Consider the following 15898-nt stretch of genomic DNA (forward strand, 5'->3'; position numbering starts at 1 on the left):
GTGCAGTCAGTCTTCCAATTCATCCCAAAGGTGTTTAGTAGGGTTGAGGTCAGTGCTCTATACTGTAGCAGGCCACTGTCTGTCTGTCTGTCTGTCTGTCTGTCTGTCTGTCTGTCTGTCTGGGCCGTGAATCATGTTTAGTTAAATGTTTTACACACAACTATAAGTATACACACAAAAAGGTACAACGGATGAACTCAAGTGTACGACCCTTGCAGCAGAGAAAGGTTCATGCCAGTACCTTTTTTTTCTGATATAATAGTACAATAGGTTTTGAAATGCTGCCCCCCCCCCCCCCCAAAAAAAAAAAAAGCTAAACACCGACAGTGAGAAACACATCCATTATTTTTGGAAAGTAAAACAAAAAAAGTAAAACTGAACAAAAAGTGAAACTGAAAAGTGCCTGAAATTGCCAAGAACTATACAACTTGATGGAAATGTCCATCAACACAGCCCTCCAGTCTCTCTCTGAGGTGCTTTTCCCGACTTAAATCTTCAGAAAGAACCATCTTTTACTACAGCTCTCCCAAAGCAGGCACATCCTCCTCAGTACACCTTCAGGCTAGACATAACCACATTACCTCAGGTGACTTGCATCCCTCGACACTGCCCCCCCCCCCCCCCCCCCAGGCTTTCACAATTTTAGACCTTACTGAAACTCGCACTACACACCCACACCAACAAGGAGTGAAGTCAGCCTGTTCTTCATTAACACCGTAGATGTAGAAGCTGATGAGCACCGTGACTTTCTGACCTGCTAGCCTTCCATCTGGGGAAAAAGTACTGCTTCACTTTGACAGAAAAGACTATTTAGAGCTCTGGCTGATCTAAATTTCTCCGGAATATTTCTTTCTGAATATGCCCATTACGGTGTGCTTAATTTAAACGCACACAGTGGCTCATTCACATTACCAGCCCCAAGCAGCGAGTGTAATATGCATCGTTAAAATGATGAAGTGCGTTTACTTTCCTGCTTTGGCAGAAACGTGCTGGTTTTCAGGGATAGAACCTTAAGGTGATGCTTTCAGGATAGCAGCAAAATAAATAAATAAAAAAAGAGACAAATCTTCTGTTTTCTCAAAGCCGAGGTGAAAAGCATGAGCAGGGCGGGCAAATAGAAAAAGAAGGAAACAGAGCAAAGAGAGGTATGGGAGGGAGATGCTTCACTGTTTCCCATCAGCCCTTTCAAGACGGTTGAAAAAAGTTGTTTTTATATTCATGAAGAAGCATTCTTCATATGCAATCTCTGCACGCATCATCAGCTTTCACCGCACAAGTGGCTGCATGTGAAATGGCTGTGTAGCCACTATTTGTGTGTGCGCACGTGTGTGTGTGTGTGTGTGCATAAAGTCTGACACCAGACGCATACAGATAGCTTTCTATCCTTCTTCACCTCGCTGCCTCTCTGGCACAAAAGACACCTTTACCCACAAATGAAAAGCTTTACATCTTCATTGTGCATAAATATAAAAGGCCCTGAAGTGTGGCTCTTTAAGCCGTCGTGTACAAAGGGAGATTTCAGTAACACTCTAGAAGGAATGTAACAAGATGAAGATTTCAAAGAGAATTCTATAATATATACTTTAATGCCTTTTTTATTATGGATGCTCACCATTAATTAGAGCTGCAACAACTAATCGATAAAATCGATAATCATCGTTAATCAAATTCGTTGTCAAAGAATTTATCGATTAGCTCGGCTGCTCAAGTAACGGGTTAGCGTGATGGCAAGACAACACAGCCGCTTGCGTAATGGCGGAGAGTACAGGCTCAATATACAGCAGGAAAAGGAAAACACCAGTGTCACGGATGAAGGTGGAACATCAGCACGGTGAGCAGAAACTGTATAATCCTCATGTGAAAATGGTGTAGTTTAATGAAGTGTTATTGTGTAAACTGTTTGTTTGGTAACTTCAGGACAGTCGCACTGGATCTGTTCTGTCGTGAGCATCAGGTTGCGCAATCGGCTCGCTCGCGACATAGTGACGGATTCATCAAACACTAAATCTAAAAGCAGCAAATAACAGCAGCAGTAAACAATTACATTTTTAATCACTGTTTTAGTTTTCAGCGAATGATTATGCATTTAAACACCAATGCAGCTCTTTCCCCTTTGTTTTTTTACTCAAGCATGTTAGCTTGCTGCGTTTCTCCGTTCTATTCTTTTTTTATAGTATTTGTTTACTACAACAGTAACTTATCTGTTTTTAAACGTGATTTACTGCCGCTTTACTACGCTTATATGCTTGTTTTTAATGTTTGTATATTCAATTTATGCATATATCATTTAATTATTCTACAAAATTTATTTAAATATATTCTAGACGCTTATATCTTTACAAATAAACACAATGTCTATGTATTTTGTTTTAAACAAAAATGTTCTAAACAATGTTGTATTATATTTGATATTGATTTTGTAAGAATGGTTGTCAATTTGCCATCTGCAATTATCATTAAAAACAATACAAATGTTGATTTACACAATTCACCTTTTATACTCAAATTCTGTTTTTATAAGCTTTATAATGTCATAATTAAGGATGAAACTCAATATTTGGCTTTTGCATTTTTTTAAATACACTTTTATACATAAATACCATGAATTTTATTTAGTTATAATAAGTAAATGTTTTTTTTTTTTGTTTTGTTTTTTGATTAATCGAGATAAACCAAATTTTCAGATTAATCGATTATCAAAAAAAATAAAAAATAATTTTTCGTTGCAGCCCTTCCGTTATTATCTACATGTTGAACAGAACGGCATGTGAATGGCACGTGACCTTGAACCTGTGTCTAATTTAAAGCACGAGATCATTTGTGCATATCTGAAGAATCCACTTCACACAAGCTCATACCCTATTGGCCCAGAAGTCACATGCCCAGAGGAAACCTACAATCAATATCATTCCATTGGCCTTGCAATAGTGAGGCAACAAAAAGAACGTATACAATAAGCTACAGTGACCTGAAAAACAGGGGGAAAAAAAGAAGGAAATGCTGAGTCTGTACCAATCACAGAATCTAGGCTTGTTCTGGAGCGAGTTTTGTTATTATGGGTTCTGTATTTGCACTAAAGCATTCCTCCAGCGCACAATTCCATACTTCCCATTTGGCACATATGGTTTTGCAAAATTTGTTTATTATTTTCCGGTTGTACAAACACACACTCAGAGATGCACGGCATGTCATCGTGCAAGAGTACCTGCACTACTACACTGTATAACAAGATACAAGATGTGTGTATTTGGGTTAATCGCAAAGGAAAAAACTAGGAAAGTCTGGTAACGATCATACAACCCGTTCCAGGCCATCACGATAAATTAATTCACAAGATCATTTGGTATACGGCACCAAGTGAAGCGCGGATCGCTTCTCCACTTGATGTGACGTGGGGGAACCCCAGACTAGTTTTTTCAGGAGGACCAGGGAACAATTCCTTGTGAGCTTGTTAACAGCTTACACACTTCAGCGATCATACAAATTTCTTGGCTCAAACAAACCGGTGTATGATACCAAAACGGCTGACTAACGTGTGCTCATGTCTGCGTGAATATGCTCCTATGATTGGTATTTTCCGAAAATGGCGCAATATGTGCGCTCAAATTTGTACAATATGACAATTTGATCATTTGAAAAAAATTTTCTTTGTTGTTTTATTATACCGCTTGAAAGAAAATGCAGGCGGCGCACTCAGCAGCGTTACGACGGCAGCACAATGGCCGGACAGGCAAACTGACAGCACTGCAGCAGAAGAGTGAGATGATGAGAATTGAAGCGGCGTGTTTGCACTGCCCTTAACCACAAAGCCAAATCTGGTCCTGAATACCACCTGTCTCAACACCTTTATTCCTCCAAGATATTTCAATATGACACAAATGGCTGTTCGCTGTGGGCTGTCAGCCACTGGGAATAAGCAATTTGGAATCAGGATACACAGCTGTTTATATCACTCAGCTGTAATGTGAGAATACATTAGGCTGGTGTTTTAAATGCGCTGTACTTTCACAGGATTTTGCATCTTTTTAACACGTCGAAGTTGTCCTAACACATAGCAGTCCTTCTATCATGACTGCGTAAACAGTGAATATCTACCTATCAAACTAGGAATTTACTTCGGGGCTTTGGAAACCACGGCAGAGACTGATGTGAAGAGCTACAGCGAGGAGGCATTAAGTTTGAGAAGACACTGTAGTTAGTGGATGTGTTTATTTCGGAAAGATCATCTCTCTTTTCCCCTCTCTCTCTCTCTCTCATGCTTTTTCCGCACTTATGTGGCCGAACAGTGGTGACGGAATGAGTGAGAAATAGGGCATCATGGGACACTCGGCCAAGTGACACAAATGAAAACAAATCGTCAGGCGTGAGCATCCCGAAACCGAAGAAACAATAGGAGTAAAAGCATAAATGTCAATTTGGGATGATGAAAGATCCAATCTAAAGGTAATGGGGAGAAGCCCCTCGACAGCGGGCGCTAATAGACACTGCGATTTCAGCAGGCCTCTGTCTGCTCCACAATAAATGAAAGAGCGTAATTAGAAAACAGCCACTGAGACCGTCCTCCGCACCGACAGTCTCTCCGTCTCTGATAACGAGGTGTTTTTCTCGTGGCAGGAAGTGAATTTGGAGCCTCTCTCAGTGTTCTATAGGCATGTTTGTGCCACTGTAATGAACACCTCAATGCTGGGGCCTTTTACATTATAGGCAGTGGATTAAAAGGAATGATTCTATACTGCCTGTTGGACAAGCTGAATGTAAGCTCTGTGGACGACCAGCTTGAATGCAAACGGCCACCGCATTTAAATGAATGAACCACTAGCAAAAATGATAAATAATGTGGTATGATAGGTCTGGGGTGAAATCAGTATTCCAAGTGTTTAATTAGGTTGAGATCAGAGCTCTAAAGCAGGTCACTCAAGACCTTCCACTTCAACCCATGTAAACCTTGCGCTTTGTGCATAGTCATGCTGGAACAGGTCTGCTTCTCCAAGTTCAATTGAGGGGAAACTTTCTGTGCTACCGCCTTCAAAGACATTCTAAACATTTGTGTGCCTCCAATTTTGCGGTAACAGTTTGGGGAAGAATTACATGTGATTTTAAAAATCAGGTGTCCCAATACTTTTGTCTATACAGTCTTCTTTGATAAAAGTGTATGTAAACAGCAGGGACTACAAGAGTACAAATTGGCTTTTGAATGTCAGCGTCTGTGGTGATCTCTTTTTCCTCGGGTTGTAAAACCGGTCAATATAATTGAGATGACGGCATGGTAATGTGCCACATTATATTCGGAACGTTTGACATAAATATAAATTTTTTTTTTTAGATATTTATAATTCTGTTCTTCATGATTGTTCAAGAGCCTTAACATACAAAAGCAAGGACTGAAAAGACAACACCGTAAATCCTCTGTGTGTGTGTGTGTGTATATATAATATTATAACATTAACCACTTTTCCTGGTTCCTGATTTCCTGTTGATCAATTTCCGGTTTGGATGGTGATAATGAAATATGTCGCTCTGTGTGACAAGGTTTTGATGTATGACCACTTTATGAACTCTTACTATGTATCTATGGTACGGCAGTGGAGCAAATGAAAGCTGAATGTCTGTGATAGCTAAAAATGTGCAAACAAAACAAGCAAACAAACAAACAGTAGACATCTGCTTATATACATATCTATAAGCTCTGCTGATGCAAAATGTCCCTGAAACTGAAGCTATTTATTTTGTTTGTTTAATCTTATTATACCATAGAAATAAAATACGGAGTAAAAAAAGTGCAGTCTGTCTCTGACCTCATTTCTATGCTTGCTAATATAGAGAGAATTTACCACATACATGTTGCCATCTCCAGACATTTCCCATTACAATACCATTTGCATATCGTTTTTACCATTGGGTGTCGTCCCAAAGCAGCTTTACAGAGATGAATATATTTCGGTTCTAAATTTAAGATGTACAGTGTAAAATAAATGCATCCCTAATGAGCGAAGCCAAAGGCAAGGATTTAAAAGGGTTCCCATCCTCATCAGGGGGACACTGGATAGTGTGGCTATAAATCATTTCATTCTATGACTTTTCACTACATATGTGATATAATTAATGATGTATCCTACATATCTGCAGCAAAAGACGACTGAGAATTCGGGGGAGTGAAGAGGACTGCTGGAGTGTGGCATGAGGCTTGCATCGGTGCCATTACGGAAAATGCATCATGAATAATGTATATGCATGAGCAAAGAGGGGATTTATGGATGGAGGAAGATCGCATCACATATGCAAACGTGCACTTGAGGCCAATGTATACTGACAGACATCATGTAGAGATGGAAAGTGTGCAAACATGGCCACATTGCTGAGCTCAGGTCCCAATCGGGAAAACCATGCACAAGCAGACCACTAAAAGCCTACTGGGTCACTGGCACATGTTTGTGTGATTGTGTGCTTCTGAGTGTTTGCTTGAGTGCATGTTCAACTGTTCAAAGCTACACACAGCATTGAGATATGTGGGTAGATTTCCAGAAACAGCACAATCGCAGCTTTAGACCTACATGTGTCTCATTTTCAATAACTGGAGTTTTACACAGATCTGTAGTCTGCCTCGGGAAAGCATTAAAAAGCTCTCTCTCTCTCTCTGTCTGTGTCTCTAAGCCGAAGTTAGGGTGAGGGAGGCTAAAGAGCAGGTTTTCACCACACTGCATTAATCTTGCAGCGATGCTTTGAAAGCCCACTGGCAACAGGAACAACGCCGAAGTTCTCAATCTTGGCTTGAGCTCAATAAACTGTTTATTGACATTTTCTGGAGTTCAACACGCGTATCACAGGCACAAGGCTAGAAAAGATGCCGGCTCAGCAGGCAATTGAAGGGGACCTCTGTCTTTTGGCCTCGGTAATTTAGTTATCTTTAAATACGCTTTTCTCTCAGCCGCAACTGTATACAAAATGTTCATGTGTTCTCAGGGTATCTATAGCAACTATAGCAGCTGTAAAAGTGGCTTCTTTAACTCCTCCTTCGTTTCTCCTTTTTTCTCCGTGAGCTTTAGTTCGACCATCACGGCGATCGGGTGGAAGGATGAGAGCGATGGCCGGCCTAAATATTCCTCCCACAGCCGGCATCTGCCTGGCCTGCTCATCTGCTCTAATGAGCAATAATAGCCTGTCTGAGAGTGCCCTCAAAATCAGCCTAAAAATAAACAGCCTTTTTAAGCACCGCTCTAGAACTGAGCCAGTCACACACATGCATAAATACACACCAGCATACACTTGTGCATGCACAGCAATCTACGATATTTGGCATACTGACAAACTGTTACACAGCTACTGTAACTGTAACGCTTGAATCAGCTATAAAAGGGGAGATGCAAAGTCAAAGAGGATGTAAATAGCTTAACCATGCCAGGGTTACAGTTTACAGGTAAAAAAAAAAAGAGGACACATTTATAATAAGTGGACAGAGTCTGTGTGGTACCAATCCCAGTCCTTTTTTCCTCTCTCTCTCACACTCTCTCTACTCCAGGGGCACTGTCAGGACATTTTTGAGTATTGCAATGCTCCAAATCAGTAGGCAGAGGCCTGCATTCATTTGGCTTTACTCCTGATAGCCTCGCTTGCCAACGTTCCTGGTTCTGCTCACTCGCAATCTCTACTAATAAAAGCTTTTTCCTCTCAACACAAAGAGACACCCTGACTATACCCAGGTATTTATAATGCATGTATTTCAAATACTAATTTCAAATATAAAATTGTAAATATTTGAAATTTGTATTTGATGTGGTTGATGAAAATGGCTTCATATCTATATGGAAGAAGGTGGTGAAGGTAAAGAAACATGCAGGCTGACAGCTTTCGAACATTTGTCTAATGATCGATAAATAATTACAGTAATCCCTCGTTTATCGTAGTGGTTACGTTCCAAAACCGTCCACGTTAAACGGAAAATCGCGATAAACAGACGCCACCCCATAAATGCTATTTTATGTATACAGTACTGTATTAACATTTTACTTTATTTTGTTATTTTAGTTATGTGGCAAATTTCATGACAAACCGCAGACGCGAGATTCGAAAGCGGGGGATTACTGTATTTGATTGCCCGATATTGTATACTGATCGAAGCTGTTAATAGGATCATGATTTTGCATGCTATTGCATGAATGACTGCCTGACAGGTCATACATTATATTTATGACTAACAATCAAATGATTAATTAGCTAGAAACTAGTGGCTATGAATACAGGTGCCATCAGTTGTTTCCTTATGAATGACTTGTTTGTCAGTGTTGCTGATGCAAAGTAGTCCTTCGTTACCAAACAAAACTTAATTAGGATACAATTATGAGTCATTCGCAAACTGTTAAACCTTAAACTGTTGGTTACTTTAACACTAAACTTCATCTGGGAGATCACAGGGAAATGTATGTGAATTTTTAATCCGTTAACCGGTTAGATACGTCAGATTTATTGCATGACTCGGCTAAAAAAAGTTCATTCTCCCTTTTAAAAGTATTGTTTTGTATTTTTAAAATACAAAAATACAGTTCTTTATTTTGATACATAGTGTGACTGCTGTATTTTGACGTTCACTTTGATACACAAAGTTATGGTATTTGGAATTTTATTTTAAAATACGTTTTGATGCATCGTTGCCTGACTGTACCACGTTATACCAGATCACAAATAGTGCCATTATTTAAATTCCGTCTGTGCTCTTCACACTGAGGGCTGAGAAAGCAAAGCTGCACAATGCAGCCCACTGCTACAGCAAAACCCAGAGCCTAGAGTGCTGCAACGGAGTACACAAATCAAACGCACAGGGTTCAGCACGCATCAGCAACTACTCAGTGCCTAATAGCAATGGTCTGCATGCTGCATTGTTTTAAAATCAGTCAAATGTTTGGTTGTGGTATAGAAAAAAAAAAAAAATGCAGGTCTAAAGCATGAAAAACCAAACAAGCTATTATTTACTTGAAAAGAAAAGAGAAATGCAAAACCCTTTCCATTGTTATGGAGTGGAACATTAAAATCCCTGTAACGTTGTTTGCTCACTTTCATTCAGGAGAACCTACACTGGGCCTTCACAACACATTCAAAGCGTTTCATAAATCTTTTATGAAGCACTTCTGAAGGGTTTACGTAAGGCTCATTTCAAAACCTTATTTCATGGCTTAGTTTGGTTTTCCTCCTCAAGTACTGTACTTTGCTTTACAAATGCTGCTCACTTCATTTCTGAAGCCTATATATCATGAATCATTTGCAAAACATCAAAATCTAGTGATCTGCATTTAGAACACTAGAAGAGGCATTTTATACAGCAAACTCTAAAACTTGTGGTTCACGGTCATAAAAAGTAGATCGTTTACAACCTTCAAGGTTGTTATCGTAAAAAAAAAAAAAAAAGAGAAAAAACACCTTTTACCTCGGTTTCATGTAAAGAGTGAATCACACAAAACCTGTAATGTCACCTCATGAGTTTTGCCAAGAGCCTTTCATAAATTTTGTATCACTGCTTTACAAAAGATTATGCATGGCTCATGAAAAGCCCTATGGAGAAACCCTTCAAATAAAGTAGTTCCCATTATTTTCTCATTCCGTGTAGCCTACAAACTAGAGATGTAATCAGTGATTTTGGCAGAAGTCTGCTAAGGGTGTTTGGAAACGCAAGCTGGGGGTATATTTGACTTGACACACACAACTCTTCAGCTACATGAGCAGTGCTGTTCTCATATACCCGCCTGCCTACCTATTAGTGATGAGCCGTTCATGGACGATTCGTTCATTTTTAAACGAGTCTTTAGTGTGCCTCAGAAGAACGTTTGTTCTTTTATCACATCACGCCCATGCTATGCAGTGCATTACACAGGAAACAGAATTGAGGAGTTCATCTCATGAGTCCTCTGGTCCGAGTCGTTCTTTTCTTTCTTTTTTCCTTCATAGATGCTACACAATGCAAGATTCCTTCATAGACACTACACTGCAGAAATTCCTTCATAGTGGCTACACAATGCAAGTATTCCTTGCAGAAATTGTGTAGCCTATACAAAAGAACGACGGAACCAGAGGACTCCTGAGATGAACTGCTCAATTCTGTTTCCTGAGTAATGCACTGCATAGCATGGGCGTGATGTGATAAAAGAACAAACGTTCTTCTGGGAGCGACGTGATAACAGAACTAATGTCACATACCATAATATATGATTGGTGAGCTACTCGTTCTGTTTAGCATCATTTGTCCTTAGTTGCATTGTAATATCTTCATTATTGGAACTATAGTCAAAGTTTGTGTATGCAGACGTGTTGATTTTGATGACCAGGATTCTAAGAACCCGAATCACTAAAATCTTCCCATCACCACTATTTCCTGTACAACTGTAGGATTTAAAACAAAATCCACTAGAGGGCAAAGCACTGAAACATCCGCATGCTGCCATGCCGACCTGTAAAATGATGGCTGATTTTATGTCATATATTTTGGGACACATGTTTAGGCCCTGTTCCCGCCTGCCATTAATACTGTGTGTCCTGTGTGATCTAATTATAACAGAACAAAGTACAGGGTCCAATCTGAAAGATACATAAGAGTGTAGAACTCTAGGAATGTGAATTTGAAAACCTCTCAGAAGTATTTTAGACAGCGACGAAACCTTGCTTAACAAACTGCATCATCATCATCCTAGCTCTAATCACTGCAAGATTGTATAAAATAACCAGCTCTCCATCACTAGGCTTATTTATAAAGGTGATGCTATAAGAGATGAAAGCTCTTCGTTTGGTTTCCATAGCTTCCCTAACGGTCTCATTCGTTTTATTAATTTACAAGTTTTGTTAGCAGACTAAAGACAGTCCAGACAGGTACGCAAGATATGATTCGTGAGTAGCTTCTGCCTGTAAATATGTATATTCAGTGGAAGACAGGTGCAATAAATGTAGCCGCAATGTATGAAATCTGATCATAAGTGATCACCGGAGACACATTCACAATGCGTGGCGTGAACAGCTGTGTGTGATGAGTTCACGTATGAGTAACTATTCATCGTTGGGTTACTATTAGCTTTTATTTAAAAAATTAAATACTAAGCTAGTTAAAAAAAAAAAAAAAGGATTTAGGTGCAGTGGGGGACATTAAAAAATGATTGGCAAGATCAGGTCTGTAAAAGTGAAATAGGCGGAGTTAAATACGATTTTTGTTTTTTTACCCCTTAAGCCCACCCTCTCATTCACACCCTCAGCTCTGCCCAAAGAGTCTACAGTTCTTTAATTAGAGTTAGAATCATCAAGGCATGACTTTCAACTGAACAGGAACATGTACCTGTTTGAAAGCCAAGTTATATCTTTATAACTTGTATAACGTAATTACAAGTTATATTTTTATGTAAAGACCATATAAGCAATGTGAATCTTTTTAAAGATTGCTAATTCTATGTCTAGCCTCACTCCCTGCATTAGCAATGAAGCTCTTTAACATAAACAAAAATTCTTCTTCTTCTTCTTTTTTTTTTTTTTTGCTTAAGGGAGGATTACCTGCCTGTGCTGGGCGCTCGCTGATTTCATTCTGTGATATAGGTGGTGGTAAAGACCGTCAGAAGTGCCTATGAAATGACTTACAAGAGGCTCATCCAAACACAAACAAGTCTCTCACTATGTAATGCTGTTATGCAGAGGCCGTGAAAAACCGGCTGTAATAAAGAAATCTAGTTGTGTTAATAAACACAAACCTATTCCATACATACATACATACGTATAAAACAATGATGTAATTTGCGCAGAGGCACCTCAATAATTGGTCAGATTTTTTTGGGTGTGCAAATAGAAAAAAGAATATATGCAGTAGCCCTTCAGCCAGTTGGGCCACTTTAATAATGATAAGACGCTGCTCAATCTGAAGAAACCTGATGATCTAATCGTTCTCCTTATTGTTTCCTTTATCCAGGAGATCATTTGTCAAAATACACACACACACACACACACACACACACACACACACACACACACACACACACACACACACACACACATATATAAATAACACCAGAGCTATGGATTCTTCAGCATCTTCATGCAGGCGCAAATCTTATTTCTGGAACAGAGTGAGAACTCTAGTTTCTTATTATACACCCTTCTATTGTTGTGTAAGTTTGATAAAAATAATAATTAAAAAATGCACTCAAAGTGCAAGGAGGAGACTGAACGAACTTGAGTAATATGTTCCAGAGGGAACACAGAATATAAATATGTTCTGCACATAAAAAGGATTGCATTTGGTACATGTGTGTACCGAACCGAAAGCCTTGTACCGAAAAGTTTTGTGTACCGTTACACCCGCAATACGTATATACAATATGTACAGTGATGTGAAAAAGTGGTGAAAGAGTCATGACTTCAAATCTTTTTGCATGTTTGTCACACTTTAATGATTTAGAATCCTATTGAGGAAGGGGGCAAACCTTTTTTCACACCTCTGTCTGTCTGTCTGTCTGTCTGTCTGTCTGTCTGTCTGTCTGTCTGTCTGTCTGTCTGTCTGTCTGTCTGTCTGTCTGTCTGTCTGTCTGTCTGTCTGTCTGTCTGTCCATCCATCCAGATATATATATATATGTGTGTGTACATATACAGTGGTGTGAAAAAAAGGAAACAATTATTAACATAAAGAAAATGTATGGTGAATCTCTATCTGTCTGTCTGTCTGTCTGTCTGTCTGTCTGTCTGTCTGTCTGTCTGTCTGTCTGTCTGTCTGTCTGTCTGTCTGTCTATCTATCTATCTATCTATACACAGTATATGTATGTAGATGTCAAACAGACACTTCAAATCCTGACCCCTGAGTGCGGCAAACTTGCTCTCGCTCTTCAATTTCTAGTAATAAATACTAAAATCATCAATAAAAGATTCACCATACACTTTCTTTATGTTAATAATTGGCACAGAAATACAAAAAGGAGTGGAAATCTACTTAATGCACAGTAAATGACATTAGTATTGATTTAGGATAAAAGCAGACATGGACACACACACACACACACACACACACCCACACCCACCCACACACACACACACACACGCAGACACACTTGGTAGCACACTTCCTCTTTATAATCGTGTCTATCTTTCTGCGTCAGTGGGCTGGGTTATTGGGCAGAAACCTCATTTCCTGCACAGCGATCTCCCTCAACAAGATCACAGGACATTTAATTGAACTTGGAAACGCGCACGCACTCGCTCGGCAGCCGCGTACGTCACAACTCGCACAGAAGTCACTCTCGCAAGCATGCAAAAAGACACTTGCTGCGGCTCCTCGACAATACGCCAATGATTTCCTGAGCTGTTTTTAAGTGTTTTCAACTGGTTTGGGGGAAAAAATTGAATCCATTCTGTAAATAATATCCTAGCATTCTATATTCAAAATAGTTATTTTAATAAGGCAATGCTATGATATAAAATAAGAAAGATAAATTACACAGCCAAAGAACAGAAGTGAAAGGAGAGAGAAAAAAAAAAAAAGGCTAAGGTATTCTTATTATTCGAGCCCGTATGAAGAAGTACACAAACACAATATAACATTATATATTTTATTAAAAAATGTGCAGGCAAGACACATTTTCACACTCCAAAACTTTAATGAACTAAGGTGACATAGGCTATATTGCAGATGCTAGAGTAATTCCATATAGAAAAGAGGCTCTATATATATATATATATATATATATATATATATATATATATATATATATATATATAACGCAATATTATATGCAATTTCTTGTCTCACATCTGTCAAGGCTCTGATTAATTTTCCAGCCATTTCTTCACCCAGAACTGTAACGCTGCTGATCCTGAAGTGAATTTATTTACAGCGTGGATTAGCCTGCCAGTGATTGATGTTACTCCACCAAACAGTAAACCAATTAGAGGCATGATGTAATGTCATTTTAAAAGGCTTATAATCGTGTTGCTCTTGAACTTGGGGCCCTGATCAGGCGTAATAAAGATTTATAGCAGATCAAAGGAGAGGCTAATACCATTAACAATAGATTATATTCCAACAGAAATTACATTAACAGCTTTCTCTCCCTCCCCTTTGCTAAATATATCGCCGGAATTGGAGATTTCGATGCAGGAGGAGAGTTTAGAGAACTGTGCAGCACAGAGAGGGCATTAATAACTTCGAGAAGAGTGCAGCTGTGCTCCGGCAAAATCATCGGCTTGTTCCATTTGGAGGAAATTAACCAAACCTCGTGCCAGGATCCAGGGCAGGCTTTTTCCAGGGCAGGGTATAAGTTTAATGCTTGCAAAATTTCATTCACTAAATATTTTTTTTTTTCTACACTCTCTTCTTTTCCCTCCAGTTATAAATTACATACAGATTGTGTCTGTTAGCTTGAACAAACGTACGACTGAAGTAACTTTTGTTAGCTGTTTACCTTCCACATATCAAACTGACTATAGAAAGTGGCGTCTTTATAAAGTGGTGACAAATTTATCCTGCTATGTGGAAATACTTGAATTCCAGTGGATCTTTGAAGGTTCAGAATTTTTTTTTGTGGTCAGAAATGTGAAATAACATAGGAAAATGATGGAACACATATACGAGTGATATGGAATAGGAAGCTACCCAGGAAGGTGGAGCTCACCTGTGGTCGACTGGGCCCTTAGAAGGTATGAGTTGGGAGAGATTTGGTCCTCTGGGTGGTGATCCAGCATGGTGTGGGCAGAGCTGCTTTCCAGCAGGGGCACCTGGCACTCTCTGATGGTGGGTGTTCCTTGGTGGAGTGGGGCAGAAGGAGGAGAGGGTGCCGGTGGTAAAAGGCTGGAGGAGGCAGTAGAAGGAGGAAGGGGACGACCTAAAGAAGGGTGGAGACAGAAAGATAGGAGATAAACCCATCATGTACATCATACATTTAATCAGACCAACATTCACTGAAGTTTCCATGGAGCACGTTTCCATGGACACTTCATCACACATGCAAAGTGGGAGAAATTGAAATGTCACACCATTCAAAATGTACATTACTTAGAACCTCTTGAGACGTAAGCTGTGCATGGGATCCCCAAGCGGCTGCGTAAATCGACAGGGGAGACAGAAGAGTGCACAACAGTGCAGAATGGAAATGCTGCTCGCAGTATTTTTGTATTACACAACTCTCTCTTTCTTTTTCTCTCACACACACACACACACACACACACACACACACACACACACACACACACACACACACACACACACACACACACACACACACACACACACACACACACACACAGTGTCCCTTGCCATTACTCTAATATAGATGTCCTGCATGTGATTTCCCTATGGATCCCACACCAGACCTACATAATATATGACTACAAGAACAGGCTGTCTCCTGCAAACCCCACAGTGTTTTAAAAAGTAGAAAAGCACAAAAGGGACAAGTCATCATTTCTATTACAAGCACCTTTAGCTTTTGCTATAATTGCACTGATGTTAGAGGTAAAACTGTGACCACTTTCTCTCTCTCTCTCTCTCTCTCTCTCTCTCTCTCTCTCTCTCTCTCTCTTTTTAAATAAAGTACATTACATCAATCCGTAGAGAAGCTAATGAATTGCGTGGCTCATACCATTCTTACCTACCCAGAAAACAATTATGGTTCAAGACAAAGCAACAAGCATGCAATGTACTATACATAAACTATACACTTTTTGGACAAAGGTTTCTGGACACCCGGCCATAAGCCATAATACCATTTGTATTTGCTTTTTCAACATCCCATTCCACGTCTCCATTTGCTGTTATAATAACCTCCACATTCCTTCAGAAAGATGTTTCACTAGATTTTGGAGTGTGGGTGTGGAGATTTGTGCTCATTTAGCTACAAGGGCATTAGTAAAGTCAGATATTGCTGTAGATGAGGTAAGAAGGCCTGGGGTGCA

General features: G+C 39.5%; 1 protein-coding gene across 9 annotated transcripts in view; it reads right to left on the minus strand.

Moving 5' to 3' along the window:
- tenm2a (teneurin transmembrane protein 2a) overlaps positions 1-15898 on the minus strand; it is a 295269-nt gene that overhangs the window by 70648 nt on the left and 208723 nt on the right. For all 9 annotated transcript variants that reach the window (XM_083561554.1, XM_083561553.1, XM_083561551.1 and 6 more), the window contains one exon: positions 14620-14829. In XM_083561554.1, the coding sequence (XP_083417680.1) occupies positions 14620-14829 (210 nt within the window). The remainder of the gene's footprint in view (positions 1-14619; positions 14830-15898) is intronic.

Source organism: Silurus aristotelis, assembly GCF_946808225.1.
Source record: "Silurus aristotelis genome assembly, chromosome: 14".
Lineage (NCBI taxonomy): Eukaryota > Metazoa > Chordata > Actinopteri > Siluriformes > Siluridae > Silurus > Silurus aristotelis.